This window comes from Sebastes umbrosus, chromosome 9 (genome assembly GCF_015220745.1).
Source record: "Sebastes umbrosus isolate fSebUmb1 chromosome 9, fSebUmb1.pri, whole genome shotgun sequence".
Classification (NCBI taxonomy): domain Eukaryota; kingdom Metazoa; phylum Chordata; class Actinopteri; order Perciformes; family Sebastidae; genus Sebastes; species Sebastes umbrosus.
Window position 1 is genome coordinate 34,748,409 of NC_051277.1, and position 20,264 is coordinate 34,768,672.

Consider the following 20,264-nt stretch of genomic DNA (forward strand, 5'->3'; position numbering starts at 1 on the left):
AATGAAAAGCCTGAACAAAGGAACAAAGACTAACCGCCAGTTCTTTGAAATCTCCCACCTGGGTGCAAGATTTCATCTGAATCCAAACCTGGGAATTGGATGAGGGTCACAGGAACTGTGGGGAAGTCTCCGGTGACACGCCCACAGTCTCACGGGAGATATAAGACGAGCGCACCTACAAGAACGCGCCTTTCCATTGCAACTTTGTTTGCTTCAGGAGGTACTAACGCTGCAACGTTCCCCTTTAAACCCTAGGCACAGTTCCTGACCTCGCTGGACGAGTTTAAGTTATTGTTTATGTTCACCAGACATTTGGATCCCAGATCTCTGCAATCAGTGATCTCATACCTGCAGAAGGAAGGAACGGACCCCGTTCTTTACGAAGAAAAAGACGACCGCCTTTTTCCTTCACTGAGTTGACTCTGGCTGTTTTCCCTCCGCTGCCACACGGAGAATCAGCCCTGCCGCTCACCCGCTGACGAGCGTAATAACAGCCCGTTATTGCCTGAGCTTGCGCAACGCCGCGGGACCAATCAACGGAAGAAACACACCATAATCCCTTCGGAGAAGCGTCCTAAGTAAGAGGCTTGTGTTTTGGCAGAGACTAGTTTAATCGTGTGTCACAATAAGTTTATGTACGGTTGTTATTTGTGTTGAATGTACGGACCGCTGAGTCCGCTTGTTTGCTGCTTTGCTTTGTTGACTGTTGTTAACTGTTGTTAACTGTGTCCCACGCCGTGGGCTTTTTCTTGTATTAGTTTCTGCCACCACGGTAAAAGATCTGTAACTGTATTTTATCAGTTAAAAGACCAGTGCATGGCCGACGAACCGGAGTTCGCCTGCCGGGTTTCTGAGTTATAATAATACAGCTACTACGTCTTTTTTCCGCGGCAGTTAGAATTAGTTAGTTAGACCACGTTCCCCATTGTGCTTTGCCTTTAACTTTCGCGGCCTCGTCCGCCATTAGTAGCAAATCCCCTCACGTAACCACTTGCTCGGGCACGTCCACCTCGTGCTTCCTCTTGTTCCTCCCCCACACACACCCATACACACCCACTCACACATAGATACACACACACACACACACACACACACACACCCTCTTGTCTTTATGTTTGTTTGATTCTAGTGTAGTGCTTACAGCTGCTTTGTAGGATAGCCGTTTGTTTTCTGGAAGTATTGTTGATTATGAATTACCATTGTTTTAGTACTATTGATTATTGATTGATGGTGTTAGATTGTTGTTGATTACTGATTGATACCACTAAATTTAAATAAACTGTTTTTACTTTTAAATAGCAGTTGTCTGTGATCATTTGTGCATTTGTATTGTAGTAACAGCTGGTTGTGAGAGTCAGTGCTCGGATTCACCCTTCACTGTTCATCTTATAAATGTAGAGTTCAAATACTGGCATTTGGAGTGAACAACCCTTTTTGAGACTATATTAACATTTTGGTTATTGGTCCCTGATTCCAGGGTGGTGCCCCGTTATTATTGTTTATTGATAATTTGTATTAATATCAATAATTCTATTGATATTATTACTTAATTTGCTAATAACCAAACCTGTTCCTACACCACGATGATAACCGGTTAACGTTACTCATTCAAAGTATTTATGCTGAATAATAAATAATATGTATGTGTGTGATTGTGTTCTATAAACATGCCAAAAATAATACAAGTATTATTTGGTTAGATGGCTCTAAATTTATGTTATCGATTAGTCAGCTATGGTGGCTAGGCTAACAATAGCCATGTTAGCTAGGCTAAGGCTATAGGCTAGCTCTATTATTAGCTTCAGGGTACATCGGCAAGTATCAAATTACTTTATTTATTTATATTTACGCCACTATGTTGTTCATAAAGACAGAAGAAATATCATAGAGCTGGTGCTGGTATGACAGTCTGACAGTGGCCTACCACTTTCAAGCGGCACCTGCCGTTAGGAACCGGTATATATGCCGGTGGAACCGGAGCGGCATACCGCTCCGGGGATCGGTTTATGCCGCTGAATCACGGTGGCACACTACGGCACTACTGATGTCTGCCAGATTATCTGTCCTTTCGTACTGATCTTAATCTGTGCTCATGCTTTTCTATTCAGGATGGCATATTGTTGTGCATGGTGGTGACAGCTTTAGTCGTTTTGTCGTGTACTTGAGTACACTGTCTTTATGAAGCTTTCTGGAAGCTGTCAATGTCTACGGTGTGCCATCGTGAGTGAGGTCAAATAACGGCGGGGAATATGTTTGTTACATGGTGGCTAACAGAGGACTGTTCACACTTTGCTGGCAGAAGTGTCCATAGTCAAAGGTATTCAAACATTTATCAAAATAACACTTTGTCAAAGATGGCAATACTTAACCTGTCTCTTCAAGTCTATCTTATTACGACACTCATAAATGTCACATAAATACTCATACACACTACTGTTCAGAATCAGCTGATATATTGATGCTCTTCTTCAATAATAGCTATTCTAACAGAGATTAAAAAAACAGTCTAATTCAGACATCAAATGTGAAAATTGTTTGTCCCCAAAAGAAGAAAGAAATGATTCAAACTTCTATTTAGTCTATGTCCCCGCAGTGTTGCATGATGGGAGAATACTGTTGAATTTGGATGTTGAATTGGTTTACCTGTCCAGAAAAGTGTCAGTGAGCCTCAGTGATCATTATTGAACCTCAACGGGTCAACTGGGCTCTAAATACAGTTAGTCCCTCTGCAGTCTCCTCAGTGGTTAGACTGGAGGTTTAAACTGGGATTATGTCAGTATGTTCAACTGATAACTAGACTAACCAGATATTTCTAGTGTGAAGTTTGAAGCAGAGTTTTGTTAAAGCAGCACATTGCAGCTGTTCCATCCAGCTCGTTGTAGGCTACATTACTCTTTGTTTTTACTGGCAACTTTATATATTTACATTTATTCTAATTTGTCATTTGTTTTGTTATTTGTCTTTTAAATTTACCAGAATTCTTGTATTCCACAGCTCAGCTTATACAATTATAATTTGTTTTTATGATTGATATAAATATGGTTAGAACTCTTGTCCCATTTCTTTTATCTTACTAGTTTTGTGTAATTGCATTAAAACAGACCAAGAGTCTACAACCATGCTAGTGGCTAAGCACAGAGGGGCTTTGAGCTAAATGCTAACATAGCATGCTTCATGTGTTCTCCCACTCAGTCTAGTGCGTTAGCATGCTAATAAACACTAAAAGCAGAGTAGTCTGAGGCTGATGGGAATGTCCTTAGTATACACCGGAAAAACTCATGTTAACATGGAAACACTGAATAAACCACAGCACCATTCTACCAGATACTATCACACCAGTGTCACACTTCACATTTTTATTATAAAAAAACAGCCCCCCCCCCCCAAAAAAAAATCCCCCCCATTTCCAAATCAGCATGCCGCCTCCTCCTCATTGCTCCCTTCATATGCAGAGCAGCCTGGATCACTATCAGGCAGGCAGGTAGCAACAATGGCATTACACAGAGCAGTTTGTGGCAGTAACAGAACTTCCCTCTGGAGGGGAATGACACAGCCGGGCTCATACTGAATCTCCACAGTCCCAACCCTTCCTCATGTTATCTATCTGAAATGAGAAGTAAACTAAGGTCTCATCCTCTATTGTGCAATTTCAACTTCCAGATTTACCTTTTTCTAGTTTAACTGAGTCGGCCATAATGTCACACGTGTATTTTTAGAGTCAGAACTCCGCTGTTTAAGAGGATGCAAAGAACTAAAAGACGTTCTCACAGATCAATCCCTTACATTCACCTACATCAAATGTGAGCCACATCAACTAAAGCTTGACCTCATCCTCTCACACACACACATTATTTAGATTCTGTCCCCCCCCCACCCCCCATTAGTCAGTACTCCTCTAGCCTGATGTCCCCTGGCCTGTAGATAAAATGCCAGAGTAAACAAGAAGAAATAGGATCATAACTCCTCTCAGAGTGTTGCAGATTTCAACAGTAGAAGTAATGCAACTCTTTAGAGTGAGCTCAGGACAACTGAGAAGTGGCAAGTTTCTGACATGAAAAGGCTACTATACTTAGAGATTTTTATACAGTAACTTCCCACCTCCGAGTAGTAATGAGTGCACTATTAAAACAAGATAGCTATGGTTGATGTGTAGAGTGCTGTACAATATTACATTATGTAGACAGAGTAGGGCTGTCCTCTGTACCAGAGCTCAGCTCAACTGGTACAGACAACGAGTGATGAGAGCCTTTAACAAGCTGATCTGCTTCAGATGATGGAGCCAAAGAACATGAAACCTACGTGATGTCTTAGACACAACAAAAAGAACCTTTACTACCTCAGAATGTAAATTAACAGCTTTGTAAAAATAAACATACATGACATTGTTTTTGAGACGATTAAATTACAAACAGACATGGAGGAGCATACGTTGACAATTCACTTTTCGCTAGAGAATTTTACTGCCAAAACACAGTAGAATAATAATATGGTGAGAATGACTAAGATTCAGCTCATCACTCAAGACTGCCACTGTCCCCTCCCAGCCCACCGCCAAGCCAGACAGTTCTCCGTTGTCATGGAAACCCAGTGACACACTAGTGCAAAGGTCTACTGCTGGCCTTCTTTCTTCTCTCCCTCTGATGAGCCCGAGCTGCTGCCACTGCTGCTGCTGCCGCCGCTGCCTTCCCGCTCTGCCGCCATCTGCAGGAAGGAAGGAGGACGTTGGAGGTAAGTGACATTCATGTTCACACTCTGCAATGTCCTATTCATCTTTTACTATGGAACTTGGTACTAAAGTATAGACAGTGTTCGACTGGAACATTTCCAACTCATTTTTACCAGTCGCTATTGCCTGCCCAACATTCAATAATGTCAAATGTCTACTGGCAAGCATAATAAATAATAGAGCTGAAACAATTAGTCCATTAGTCCATTAGGCAATTCAAAATCAACCAATCATTCATTGTCAAAAATGCCAAACATTCCCTAGTTACAGTTTCATTGTGAGGATTAGCTGCTTTTCTCTGGCTCATGGGATAGAAGATAGTAAATCAAGTCTTGCTGTAACTCAAACTATTTGATTTTTCACCATTTTATAGACCAAAAGATGAATAGTTTAATCTAACAAAAACAAACATCAACAGATAATTGATTAAGTAATAAAGTTAGTTGCAGCCCTCAATAAGAACAAAGAATACTTATGCAAGTTTAAATGGAGCAGGTCTTTATGAGAAATCCCCAGAGTTTAGTACCAAATGACACTGTTCTTTCTTTCCAGGAAGCTTCCTCACAAATAACTTGAGAATTACAGAGCTGTAAAATAAAGAGTTCCTCTGAAGCTGGATTATGGGCTTTGCACTATGTCATCATCTTGAACCGTGTCACAGTTTGACAGTGAGTGTGAATGTACAGTATGTTCCTACCTTCTTGTAGGCCATCTCAAAGAGTTTAAGTGAGGCCTGCTGCAGGTTGGTGGCCGCCTGTTTGATGTTCTCTCCTGTTTCGGAGTCCTTGTTGGTCAGAAGATCCCTGACCTTTGAGATCTCCTCCTTCAGCTTGGTGCACTGTGAGTGGACGGATCGGAGAGGAAACATGAATGAATGAAGCACAAACTGGAGGATCACCCATAATAACAATAAAATCATCTTCATGGTACAAATAGTAGAGCAGACAGTGCTCCATGTCTACGGACATGTTGGGACGATTGAAACCCGGATTTTCAGTATGTGGTTACCTCCTATATCCCCGTCGTTCTTTCAGACAAAGGTTACTACACGTTATATCAGCAACCAATTCATCCATGAAGTTTAGAACAAGTGGAAATGTCATTTAGGTGCAGGTTTTACATTTTGTGGCTCAAACCAGCAAATTTAAGGCACAAACTGAGTACACTACAAATAAAGATTTAAGTTTGACCTCATCAGCAGGAAGTTGGTCCTTGAACTCCTCCATCTTGGATTCGGTGTCATGGACGATGCCCTCAGCCATGTTGACGGCCTCCACACGGTCCTGTGCACAATCAAATGAGGGTTAGAGGGGTTTGAAGTCTGTGTATACACAGACTAGATCAGTGAATGGTAATACATATGTAGAAACGCGGTGAACTCGTTATTATGGTGTTAATCCATTTCACTGTTCTCCAGTATTTACCTTTCTCCTCCTGTCCTCCTCCGCGTACTTCTCAGCATTCTTGATCATGTTCTCGATGTCGTCCTTACTGAGACCTCCCGATGACTGGATCACAACTGAGGACAGAGCAGAGAGGCTGTTTAGACACTCAGCACGCAGCGGTTTGATATCTACAGTATATCTGCCAATTCAAACTAGTGAGAACATTAGTATGCTGCTCTAAAAGCATTTCATGAATAAACCTTAAAGCCCAATATTAACATTAGCGTTGATGATGACTTCTTACTGATGTTCAGCTGTCCTTAATGTATCTTCACTTACTCTGCTGCTCTCGGCCTGTCCCCTTGTCCTTGGCTGAGACATGGACGATGCCGTTGGCGTCAATGTCGAAGGTGACCTCAACCTGAGGAACACCGCGGGGGGCGGGGGGGATTCCCACCAGAGTGAACTGACCCAGCACCTTGTTGTCTGCTGCCATCTCTCTCTCTCCCTGACACACCTTGATCTCTACCTGAGTCTGTCCATCAGCTGCTGTGGAGAACACCTGGAGGGGAGCAGGTACAGTACTTCAGGACGTGTTAACGCTCACATGTGACACCTGTCAGAGGCCGTAGAAAGAGGCAAATAGCTCGATACAAAGCAGTTCTCTGTTGGTTTCAGTACCTGGCTCTTCTTGGTGGGAATCGTGGTGTTCCTGTTGATGAGTTTGGTGAAGACTCCGCCCAGGGTCTCAATACCCAGAGACAGTGGTGTCACATCCAACAGCAGAACATCAGTGACATCGCCGGCCAAAACCCCCCCCTGGATGGCTGCTCCTATGGCAACGGCCTCATCAGGGTTAACGGACTTGCTGGGAGCGCGGCCGAACAGGTCGTGAACTGTCTGTTGAACCTGCAGAGACAAACACAGAGTTATACTTCAACAGCAATAATGATGATTAGAATTTGTACAGAGCTGGGATCGACTTAGGATTAGCGGTTACACATAATGGATGGACGGATCATTTGTACGTCAATTTTGTGCCACACAGAGTACAAATATTAAAATGAAATTCCAGTTTGTTTAATGCTTGCTTGTCCAAATTGCACATTCTTACAAACACATGATGTAAACTAAAATACAGGTGTTATGTGACTGAAAGCAAGAATGTATTATTTGATAACTAAACTAAACACAAGAGTGTTAAACAGCCTGCTCTTGAGCAGCTCGAGGTCGAACAATGTTGATTAAACCTTCCACAAAAATAGAATCAAGAATACTTGCAATGCCACTTTTGGCCAGCAGATGTCACGCTCTTCACAACACTGACTGCTTTATGTTATACTCTAATATAAATTTGATTTTCAATTGATGAGTTATTATAATGTGTTGTGACTGTTGACTGCTGTAACCATGTTTCCTATTGTAGGTATTGTGCAGTGTCATGTCACCTGTATCTTTACATCAAAGACCACATGGGAAACAGGTATTGGATTTTGTAGCTGCATGTTATTTAATATCGTCCTCCTCATAATGTCAAATAAACTACACGACAAACTCTTTGTTAGGACCTGTAGGCTTGGGGCGAGGGAGGGCAGGGGGGGGGTTACACTGTGTTCTGTACCTTGGGCATACGGCTCATGCCTCCGACCAGCAGCACCTCTCCTATGTCTCCCTTGGACACCTCGGCGTCCTGCATGGCCTTCTGACAGGGAGCCACGGTGCGTCGGATCAGGTCGGCCACGATGCCTTCAAACTGAGAGCGGGTCAGCTTCATGTTGAGATGTTTGGGACCAGAGGCATCCATGGTCAGGTAGGGGAGGTTGATGTCAGTCTGGAAACGGAGAATAATCATGTGATAACTCGGTTTCACGGCAACCCGGAAAAAGAAAGTCATTTTCTCTCATTTTCTCTCAATGAAAAACGTATTCGCCTCGAAGCTCATGACAGAGTGATGCTACGAGATGTACCAGAGAAACGGTGTTCCTCAGGCTACCTCGTGTGGTCTACTCAAACAACGAGAAACAGCCGTGGCCGCTACAGATGGAGACAGGAAACAAATGTGCACGGGGAAAGTACCCGTGGTTGAAGCTGTCCTCGTCAATGGACTGATGATGGCCAGTCATGTAATGCCTACTTGAGCGGGCCTACAGTAAGCTTCATATACAGCACTGTATTATTACACAGTATACACAGTAGTCACTGTAATTTGAAAAGTGTTCGAAACAACAGTACAGTAAAACTACAGTAATAGTGAAGCTGTTTCATTACTTTATATTCATGTAATAAATATACAAATGTCAATTAGATGGTAATCTGCATGAGAAATAAAGAAGAACAAATGTGGTTCTAATAATCATCTGCTCATAGACGGACAGGCGTGCTCACTACAAGAGGTTTCCATTCTAGTTACAAGTTGTTTCTGTTGACTGATTAACAAATACTCAACACTGCTACAGGCATCTTCTCCATCTTACATACTGTACGCATCAGTATAAAGTAGGGATGGAACAGTTCAGGTCAAAAAATCCCAGTAGCCACGGTTCTCTAGCCACGGCTCTCTAGCCACGGCTCTCTGGTCATGGTTCGGACGTGTATGAATCGTTCGGTTCATTTGAAATAAGTTATGAGGCCGATTGTGTATTTTTTCATGTAGAGTTCGGCTCCCGTATATTGTCACACTAGAAATCAAGGCCTATTGAAGGAGGCTGGGACACGGGCGGACATGGGCTTGATGTACAGGGTTTAACACATGCGCAGTGTAACTGAAGCTGCGGCCGTGCGTTGCTATTGGCTCAATTTCGGGGAGTGCAGACCAGATTTTACAGCGCATGTGTTGATGAAGCGTGACCCAGCCTCCTTCACGGATGAAGTGAAGAGTGCGGCTGTCAGTCAGTTTAGGAAATGGCGAGGGGACAAGATAAAGTCCAGTTAGAGGATCCACCAGCATCGTTTGGCTCTGCTGTATGGGAGCATTACGGATTTAGTGTTACCATGGAAATGACGGAACAAAAATGATGGATAAAACGGCGACTGTGTGAGCACTGTGCAACACGTGTGAGTTATGCTAGCGGCAACACTTCGGGTAGGAAAGAGCAGCTCCTCCCCGCAGTATTTAAACAGCCTCTACATGCAGACCCAGACGGGGTAAAGACACAACTACAGCATCGGGGAGGTTTATAGTGAAAGATATGCTGCCTTATGCAGTCATGGAGGACGCTGGATATAAGCGTATGATTAACGTAACGTTACTTGTGCTATAATATTCCCTCTCGCCGACACTTAAGCAACACAGTAATTCCATCAGCACAATCCCTGTCATGTGTTTTATATTTATTCATTATTTTTAAATAACACGGTGGCACCAATCCAACCGTATTCCTCCAAATACTGCACTTTGTGAGTGGAAAAACTAATCTTTCAATTAAGAGCTGATAAACAGGGAATAAAGACATATGTTATACTGTTGGTGTTTTTTTTTAGTATAGTTCTGCTTGTGTTGAGCTTATGCTTCAATTGATGTTGATGGTCTATAATTACATCATATTTATATGAAAATAACAAAGCTGCATTCTTTGTTTGCACTAATGACTCTAGAAGATCTATCATATTCTTTCAATTAAGATTTGACAATGAAGAAGTGTTGATGTTCTTTATGGAAGCCAAACATTTGTTAAGGCAAACATTTGTTAACTTATTTTTGCCAAATAAATGAAAAGCATGTTGAAATCAGAACATGGCCTCCTCGCTGTAACAGAAATGTACCGACCCGAACCCAAAACCGTGACCCCAAAACCGTGATATGAACCGAACCGTGAATTTTGTGAACCGTTCCACCCCTAGTACTAAGTGTAAATTATCTCATTCAGACATTCAATCAAATTACAGCTTAAGCAATGAATGCTGTTATAGTTGTCAGAAAATGCTCATGTACGTCAGATATGATGATATGATGATAGAACTGATCAACACTACACAGGATTTCTATGGAATTAACCAAATCTCCATTTACATTCCCATTCCTAAAAGATGATATATATCCATAAATACAAAAATAAACATCACCCTGGGTTTCTGTGGTCAGAGTGTGGTTAATAAAGACATTTAAATTCTTGTAGAAATAAATCGATCAATCAATCATAAATATTAAATAATACTCAGTCCTATGAACATCTGCACAAAATATCAGCCTCAACCAGGGGTGTAACGATTCATCTACTCCATCGATGGATCGATTTATATTCCTACGATCCAACTACATCGATAGGTACTCAGGAAGTTGTCCTTCACGGGAGACGTATATCGATATAAAATTCATTTGAAACACAAAAATCGATTGTATGGATACTAAGAATTTGCACCTTGTATTTAAGGACAACAAACGTTATATGAAAGTGTTTTTTAGCACTTTAAATGTTAAACGTTACTCCGGTTCTCTCTCCAGACATGCGCCAGCTGGCCAGCTTCGACCTCTGCAGCGCGAGCACATATCCATGGCGGCATGCAGACGATTGGCGCACTGGACTCCTCGCTCTCTCACGCGGTAGTGGCGTGAAGGGAGATGGGTCAGCAGAGTTTCAGGTGCCATCAGTCCACTTGACGAGGGCGGCTTCACCCACAGGAGCTGTCCCCGTGCGCTTTCGTTTTTTCATTCAGAGAAAATGACTTTCATTTTCCCCGTAATGATATCTATGTGCACGCAGCATCAGCCTCACGTATCCAGCCGGAGAGCAGACGGTCCGCGACGTGAATTATAACGACGGGAATAAAGTAAAAAACAAAACAGAAGCTCAGTTAACATTATTCTTAATTAATTAACGTAGTCTTAAAATGTAAAAACGTATCGTCACAGCCCTAGCCTCAACTTCCAATGCAATGCTCTTGTTGGGATCTCTTGTTGGGTCTATACTATAGAGTATGGTCCAGACCTGCTCTATAGAAAAAGAGTTCTGTTATGAACTTCTGTTATGATTTGACGCGATATCAAAATAAATTGAATTCAACTTCTTAAAAAAAAGAATGTTTTGGTCTTGGTCTACTAACAGTAGTGTAGTAATAGAGTAGTGTTATTGTATGGCCCTGTACTAGGCCTGCCCTGCTGGCAGGGTCAGGACAGTTCACTCTCACTGGGCCGAGTCCTGCAGCAGCAGCTCAGCAGCTCAGCAGCAGCACGCTCTAAAACAGAGCTGCTGCAGTGAACAACAATACAGGACCTTCTGATGAAGCAGAGTTTGGGGTATGATTCCTATTCATCTATCTGAATGGGTCATGACTGTGTACTTTGACTTCCTGTTGTATTAGTGATGATGAGGGTGTTCTGTGTACCTGCAGTGCAGAGGACAGCTCACACTTGGCCTTCTCAGCAGCCTCTCGGACTCTCTGGAGACCCATGTTGTCTTTCATCAGATCCACACCAGACTGAAGAGACGACACATAACACACATGAAATCCTGAACATGCAGACTGACCTACAGGTGAGAGGCTTGTCTAAACATTTGACACTTCACTTATTTACCTCTTTCTTGAACTCCTTGACAATGTGTTGAAGGAGGTGCTGGTCGAAGTCCTCTCCCCCTAGGAAGGTGTCTCCGTTGGTGGACTTCACCTCAAAAACTCCCTTCTGGATCTCCAGGACTGAGATATCAAACGTACCTCCACCCAGATCATACACAGCAATACTGGAAACAGACACAGGTCAGTTTAATAACACAGGCAAACCAACAACTGATGAATGTGTGTGTGAATGGGTGAATGGTGACATGTAGTGTAAAGAGCTTTGAGTGGTCGGAAGACTAGAAAGGAGCTTTATAAATGCAGGTTTATTTACCATCATCACAATGGATACAGCATCTCAATTACACACTCAAAGTCCTGCTATTTCATTCATCTTTCTTCACATGTTAACAATACTTGTTATCTATGTTCAGGTCTTAGTGCCGGGGGTCTATTTCAACTTGAGTTAAGATTGAATTCCTGCTAAGCCCCCCCTTTGCAAAGTTTTCTGATTGATAGCGGCCACGTTCTTTGACTGATCTTATTTATATTAGAAATGTATATCTTGATCCCACAAGGTGTGTGCCGATAGAGACAAAATCTAGTTTGATTCATATTAGTGTTTTTCATATCATGCAAATCAGCCCAAAATCCATCATGGTGGCTTTTATTACCTCCGCCAAGGCCGAAGGCCTAGGGAGGAGGTTATGTTTTCAACAAAGTTTGTTTGTTTGTTTGTTTGTTTGTCTGTTAGCAGGATTACTCAAAAAGTCTGCAATGGATTTGAATGCAATTTTTTGGAGGGGTGGGGTGTGGCACAACAAACAAGCCATTCGATTTTGGTGGTGATCCGGATTCAGGAATTGTTTTAAGGATTCCGATCAGCCGAACATTAAGACCTCTGGGTATAACACATGATGCATGACCCCACCTCTTTCCTTCAGAGAGAGAGAGAGAGACAGAGAGAGAGCGGGGGGTTGGAGGGAGGGGGGACACCTGTAGATTCGGCCTTTTTTCACATTAAACTCTGTGAAATTACACTTGGTGATTGTTGGAAAGAGTAATGACGACGGTTTAGGTGAGTTTTATTTTGTTTCTGTCCAGTTTGAATGAAGTGTTTTATGATGCCCCGCTACATACAGCTGATCTCAACATAAACTAAAATACACGTGGATGATGACGCAAGCTGCACAGAGAGGGGCAATAGTACTCGGGCACCTTGGCGGAGGTCTGTGCTCTCCGAGTGTCATTCTAGTTGCTCAGGAGGCTTTTAGTAGAGCACATGGTCATGTGTGTCAAATTTAAAGTCAATCGGACTCACGGTGTGAGGGCGCCAGCCTTTCAAAGTTTTCACTTTTTCGGCTGTTAATTGTAGCGCCATTTATGCAAAGCATTTTCAAATCATTTCCAGCTCACAGCAAATTGAGCGAAGGCCCGATATAGCATATAATGCTATATAGGCCACGTCCATATGCACCAAATTTGGTATTGATAGTCAATTATAAAAATTATATTACGGTTTTTCACATGATGCAAATTGGCAAAAAATCCATCGTGGCTGACTTCTATGGTCCAAAAGGCTTTTTAGTAGAGCACATGGAGCAAGACATGTGTGTCAAATTTCAAGTCAATCGGACTCATGGTGTGAGGGGCGTGGCCTTTCCAAAATCACGTGTTTGGGCATTAATTACAGCGCCTATGACATGATTGGGGTCATATTTCTGGGGAAGCATTTGCACATAATTTCCAATTATTGTGCCAAGTTTCATGATTCTAGCTCATTCCAGCTCATGGCAATTTCAGCCGCGGCATAATAATAATAATAATAATAATAATAGTAATAAAACCGGCATAAACTCTAAAAATTATTGCTCAATGCACAACCATATATGATGCTGTCTCTTTCAGTGTTTCACTAAGAACTGATACCAGTGGTGTAATAGAGAACACCAGCAGTGGTCCTCTTTCCTCTACTTACATTTTATCCTGGGTTTTGTCCAGGCCGTAGGCCAGCGCAGCCGCTGTTGGCTCGTTGATCACACGCAGGACGTTCAGACCCGCAATCTGACCGGCATCTTTGGTAGCCTAAAGAAAACACACATTTGGGAATGTTGTGAGGTTGCTGGCCAGCCAATATGTTGGCCACACTTCTAGAAAAAAGTTACTGAACCAAACAGATCGGAGGGGACTGCTTATTCTCCAACACTTTTCTAACCAACATCTAATGCAGGTTCTCGTCTACCAAATTACGTAACCACACAGGAGGGAAGTTGCAAATGTCACGTGGCCCATAAACCCACAGGAAGCGATCTGCAAATGCGCAAATAGCATTCCACGTGTAGAAATAGATGCACAAATGTGTATATATCACTTTACATGTAAACCTTAAAATACGTATTTACAGAGTAAATTATGTGTATTTGCAAATCGCCCTGTATTTTTGTGGATGTGACTTTACACAACACAAATCGTGTGTCTCTTCGCGGCCTCCGTACGCGAGTGTGTTTGTTTACGTTTGTGCCGGTGGGCGAGCACTGCTGGCGTGGCCTGACTGCAGCTTCTCCCTCTGTCAGCTGTCTTTCTTCTCGTCTTGTTTTGTTTTGTTGCCGTTTCTTCACTGTTCTCCTGAGTTTTGTTGTGTTCCTACTCGTTCCCACTCTTGTTCTCCGTCTTTTGGTTTTCCCCGTGCTCCCGTTCGCTGCACTCTCCTCGCTAGCTAGCCGGTTAGCTGCTAACTCGCTAGCGGAGCTGCCCTGCATGTTTCTCTGTCCCCCTCAACTCCTCCCGGACACTCCACCACTGGAATTACAATAACCATCTGGCTGTTCTCCTCATCACCTGTATCCATCTGTACCGTGAGTACAGGTCTTTGAGGATTGGGGTGATGCCAGTCCTCAAAGACCGACAGTCTGATTCCCTCACCCTATTCCAGTCCCGCCTCAAGACCCATCTTTTCTCCTCTGCCTACTCCTAGACCCCCCCTCTCCTTGCCCATTTGTCCGTGTGTATGTATGAGAGTGCGCCTGTGTGTACATGTTTGTGGATAGTGAAATATTTGGAAATCATGGTACACATTTGTGGATTGTCTTCTGTGGATTACAACTAATAAAGTCCAATAAAAACTTCCATACACTGGCTCATCAACCTGTAGCGCATGAAGTGTGTATGTGTGTGCGTACCTGTCTCTGAGAGTCGTTGAAGTAGGCTGGTACAGTGACCACAGCGTTCTTCACTTTGGTTCCCAGATAGTTCTCTGCAGCACAAATGCCAAATCATTACAAAACTAAAGCTCACATATGAATGACAAATGTCAAAGAAACACACGCAACTTGTATTCAGTGTAGTTTCAGTCATACCTGCAGTCTCCTTCATCTTCATCAGGACGAAGGCTCCAGCCTGGCTGGGGGAGTACATTTTCCCATGAGCCTCCACCCAAGCATCACCATTAGATGCACGCACAATCTTGAAGGGGACGTTCTTCCTGTTAACACATTTAACTTAGTCTGAGGAGTCTAGTTCATCAATCTGGTTTTGTGTCTGTTTGTCTCAAATCTCAAACATCTACTCAACATGTTTTGTTAGTTTTGTATTTATTTATTAGTTTATTTGACAGGAACAATACATAGACATTGTTACACTTAATTAAAGTGCAACCGATGCAACGCATATAGGACTTCTAGCCATAGCTAATTTGCATAGATCCTCTGGTTTGGTTTGTGTTCACACGGCAGCATTTACAAGCGGACCAACATTTTTCCATAAGGGTGTTTTCACACCTGCCCTGAGGGCCCTTAGGGCGTTTTAACACCTGCCTTGTTTAGTTGGGTTGAATGGAACCCCGGAGCGTTTACCCTCTCGGTGCGGTTCGTTTGGGCAGGTGTGAACACAGCAATCGCACTCGGGTGCAGCACCAAAACAAGCAAACCGAGACCTCCTTGAAGGGGTGGTCTCGGTTCGCTTCCAAATGAACTGCGGTACGGTTTGGTACGCTTCGTTTGTGGTGAGAACATGATCCGACCTTGATATGGCCCAACTGGAGAAAGCATTGCGTCTTTTTGAATTAAACCAGCTCCGGAAGCAAGCTGCACTGTGCACGTCAACACCAGACAACATTACTACAAAAGAGCATACGCTTGCCCTCGCTATTCACATCAGTACTAAACAGGTGTAACGTCAAGCTGTGTTGAAGACCTCGGGCATACCTGATGGATCGAAGGAAATATTTTCGGCCGATGGGCATGTCACAGTTTAGGAGGGTTAATGCACGCCTCCTCCTGAACGGTCTTGATATGAGCCTTCAGCGACTCCAGTGCATCAATACATCCAGTCGCGCCTCATTTTCAAACTGTATCGTTGCCTTGAGTGAAACATTGCTACGATGTAAAAAAAGATGACCAGGGCCAAGTCCAAGCTGCGTAGTTGTCCCTCCATTGTTGCGTTCTGGAAGTCTGCTCTTCTTTGTTTACTTCTGGGAGTTTTCCCGCATGGAAATTCTGACCAATTAGAGAGCAGCTTCTTTGCGCACCAAAATTTTGGTCTGCTTGTAAATGCTGCCTGAGCACAAACCAAACTCGAGGCAATATGCAACATTGTAACAATCTGGTCCCCGATTCAGACCAGAGCAAACAAACTACTGGTGTAAAAACGCCCTAAGTTAAATAGTTTCCGAGTTCTGCTCCAGAAATGGAAGTTTGACACGTGAACGGACGGAAGGACACTCGGAGCGCTGTATATTCCCGACTATGTTGTCACAGGGGTATAATAAAGACTACAGATGCACTCACAGGTCTTTCTGGACTTCGGGGTCGTCAAAGCGACGTCCGATCAGTCTCTTGGTGGCGTACAGTGTGTTCGTAGGGTTGGTGACTGACTGGCGTTTAGCGGGCATGCCCACCAGACGCTCCGCGTCTGCTGTGAATGCGATGACTGAAGGAGTCGTCCTGGCTCCCTCTGCATTCTCCAATACCTGAGAGGGAAACAGAAATCTGTTAGATGCTTCATGAAACTTCAGACCGTTCATCTATCTGACTGATGCCACACTTACTCCAATCGGTCTGTCAAACTACTGCTCTTTAGCTGTGTAATGGTCTCTCAGAGAATATGAAAATAATTGTCTCTAAATCAATTAATAAATCACCTTGTTTTACAAACTGATCCTTATTTCCATGGAACTAAACTGAAAACTAGTAACCCTATACAAACACGTCCTTAATGAAGATAAAGATCATGTCAGAACTGGACTGACTTGTTTGGACTAACATTCTCCAAACACATCAGTTTACCACAAAACCCAATTTCCCTGAGCAAATATGCTATATGCAGGGGGTTCTGCAATTCCGGTAGACCGAAAGGATGTTTAGCAAACAAACTTAACTGAAAGACATGAAGACAAATAAACAGAAAGAGGAGGGACAGCAGATTTTAACCAGAGGGAAAATGTATGGTGATCCTGAAGTGTGTGACTGAACCGAGTCAGGAGCAGAAACAAGAGGGTCTGAAGGACATACAGAGGACATGGACCTCCTGGTCAGTCTGGCTGAGCAAACCTCAGATGGGACAATTATCCTCCGACAGTTTCCTTGCCAAAAACAGACTGATAAAAGGTTTTGTATCTAAAGCTTCTTTTGAATATGTTTAATGAGAGAAAACACCGAGACTTGAAACGTTGAGTAAAACGCTGCTGCACGCTTTTCTTTCTTATGTAACATGGAGCAATCTGTATCCAAGACCCAAGAAATCTGTAATCAAGAAAAAGACTACATACAGACGTCATATAAGGCACTTACTGTCGTTTGCATACATTAAATGTCAGAGGTCCCAAATGCTGTTTTAAAATTGTAGTATAGTAGTAGTATAGTATAGAATTATAGTCCTGTGAAACAGCTTTTGCAAATTGTGTGCCTGATATCAGTTTTCACTCCTTTTACAGCAACTCATCACAGCCCTGTCAGAAAGCCTTACTTGACCAGTCTTGATTTGAGGGTTAAACAAATCTGTTTTCAAGCCTAAAATGTATTCAAATGTATTCCATGTTCTCCTTCCAGTAAACACAAACGAATACTAATTCAGGACATTGGTTTTCATCCTGCAATGTTTTAACCAAGTTCATAAATATGCCAGCATCAGCTGTCACCCTTCCTGGACCATAAAGTTACAAATAAAAAGGAGTCTCTCAAATGACCATTTACAGCTCAAATAAACACTACAAGGCAGAAAAGGATTTGTGTCTGGATAATAATCAGATGTAAAGCTACATCTGAAGGCCAGATATTCTGAGCTAGGGTTGGGTTCATTGTATGAGCCGCAGCAAAGCTGCACTGATTGGTCAGCACATGTGCGGCTTATTACTTATTTTTTACAACTGAAATTACATTTGTTATTACAGAGAGATTAAAGTACAGAAAAAAGGTACCAGTATCGAATTCCAGACACCAGTACCGGTTCAAATGTGAACGGTACCCAACCCTATTCTGAACCACTCTGACGACACGTTAACAAGGCAACATAAGAATGTTTCAATCCAATTTACAGAGAAGCCGTTTCCAAAACTATCTGACCGTCTGACAAGCACTTCTGATGGAGTACGCAGTGACCCCTTAACATTTTACGTTCAATTTTAACATACTGAACGGTCGAGGACAAAGAGCTCACATGTCGACACAGTGTTCTATCCATGACAGACGTGTGAAGTGTCTGTTCATCCTCACCTTGGCCTGTTTCCCTTCCATGACTGCGACACATGAGTTAGTGGTTCCCAGATCAATGCCAATGACTGCGCCCTTGATGGCCTCTGACCTACAACACAGAAGACATACACAGTTGTTCATATTGTTATTATAGATGAATCATATAAGTTTCATTAGAATGTTTCAATAATCAAGAGCAGTGATGTTTACTTCTTCATAGAGTATATTTATACTTCAAAATTGTACTTAAATCCTGCTCGCCAGGATTAATTCATACTTCATTCATCACTTTAAGATATCTTAAGACAGCTTCGGTGCTGGTACTCACGCATAATCCCTCCTGGCCAGAGCTCGCAGAGCATCTGGTTGGAAGCCGCCACTCCAGCATGCCTGTGTGTAAATCACAAAACAGTTACACAGCTGTTACAAAATGTTGTCTTTCAGCAATGAACTATGGCAACATGAATAATGCTTCATGTCAGGTTTGTTCAGTAATTTTCATCAGTGTCACAAAGAATTCTGTTACATATTACAATAAAGAAAGTTGGGCTTCAGACCTTTCTCAGAGTAGCCCAGTAAACCACAAACATGAACATGCCATACACCTTTAGTAGGTGGTAACATGTTGAAGGACAGCTGACAAACTGACAGCAGTCTAATAGCGCTTATATAACAACTTAACATCCTAAATTAATGTTAAGAAGCAGCACAAGGATTACTAGAGACGACCAACAAGTTATGAATGGGTTAATTCAACTAGAACAACATGTGAGAAGTGTTGCAGCATGTTGGGGAGGAGACACCTCGATGAAGGTCACTGAACCAGTGAGCCACTTTCAACACAACTCAACTGGATCATCCCCCGAACACCTGGATCACCCCCCAAACACCTGGGATCACCCCCCAAACACCTGAATCACCCCCCAAACACCTGGGATCACCCCCCCAGCACAGTAACGGTACATGTCAACTCGTGTATTGTAAGCTACAATGAACACTTCCTACTCGTGTTAGTTGCACCAGTTGAAGAAGACAGGCCGCTTCTAGATAGCTAACGACACAATGACATGTTGGTGGTCACGATTCAGTGAGCTGGCCTCAAGCTAACACTGTTAGCATGCTCAGCTAGTCGACAGCTGGTCAGATCGTGTAGCTAACTGAGGTCAATATGAGCGGATGTATCATTAGTTAGAAGAGGATGTTTGTAACTCACCTTCTTCATCAAAGAGGACACACTTCTTGTACAGTTCCTTGTTGGGAGAGTCCTTGAAACGCTTTTGGCGACACTCAACATTTTGACAACTCGGCTAACAGGCTAACAGGCTAACAGGCTAACAGTGATAAAACAACGCCGCAGCGACTAATGTCCAAACAGAACCCTGATCAGTTGAACAGCTTCTAGATGTCGTGTCTCCGGGTGTCTCCGGGTGTCTCCGGGTGTGTTCAGGCGTCCAGACGGCGTGTCCCGGGTCGAGCTAGCGGTGGACAGGTCCAGGTCCAGGTCCAGCAACAGTGCAACAGCAGAGAACCTACGAAGCTTCTTCTAGAAGAGAAGGATTACCCAACACATGTTGCACCAGCCACCGCTGCAGGACCCCGAACCGGGCTGCTCATTTACTGCCTGAATGCTTTTTAACAGCTAAGAACACATTATTACGCTGTGTATTGAATGAAGGTATACATGCTATTAATAATATGATAAACACAAGATACTAAACGCGTGTGATATAGAAACTCAACACATTTCTGCTACTTTTGTCCTGCTTGTGATCATGAACAGAACAGGACAGCTACAGGCAGTGGGCATGTGAAGGTCATGATGTAACGGGGGGTAAGAGCCGGCTGTGTCACGTGTGTTACATCAGGGAGATGCTGAATGAAAGTGGGCCTACTTGAGTATGATGAAATACTACAACTAGTCAAGTCAAGTCAAATTGTATAGCCCAAAATCACAAATCACAAATTTATCTCAGGGGG

General features: G+C 43.0%; 1 protein-coding gene across 1 annotated transcript; it reads right to left on the reverse strand.

Moving 5' to 3' along the window:
* Window positions 1-4,300: 4,300 nt before the first annotated feature.
* Window positions 4,301-19,894, reverse strand: hspa9 (heat shock protein 9). The gene is made up of 16 exons (XM_037779960.1): window positions 19,501-19,894; window positions 18,616-18,677; window positions 18,309-18,396; window positions 16,386-16,567; window positions 14,958-15,082; window positions 14,781-14,854; window positions 13,580-13,686; window positions 11,624-11,786; window positions 11,434-11,526; window positions 7,733-7,942; window positions 6,793-7,020; window positions 6,451-6,673; window positions 6,151-6,245; window positions 5,917-6,009; window positions 5,424-5,564; window positions 4,301-4,701 (listed from the first exon to the last, which is right to left on the reverse strand). The coding sequence occupies exons 1-16, from the start codon at window positions 19,579-19,581 to the stop codon at window positions 4,609-4,611; spliced, it is 2,058 nt and encodes a 685-aa protein (XP_037635888.1). The 5' UTR covers window positions 19,582-19,894; the 3' UTR covers window positions 4,301-4,608.
* Window positions 19,895-20,264: the final 370 nt, after the last annotated feature.

Excerpts from the sequence above, each read along its gene's own strand:
- hspa9 (XM_037779960.1), bottom strand. The coding sequence starts at position 19,581 with ATGTTGAGTGTCGCCAAAAGCGTTTCAAGGACTCTCCCAACAAGGAAC. Across the intron at positions 18,678-19,500 it reads TGTCCTCTTTGATGAAGAAG|GCATGCTGGAGTGGCGGCTT; the intron begins GTGAGTTACAAA and ends ATTTACACACAG. Across the intron at positions 11,527-11,623 it reads TCAAGGAGTTCAAGAAAGAG|TCTGGTGTGGATCTGATGAA; the intron begins GTAAATAAGTGA and ends TCGTCTCTTCAG.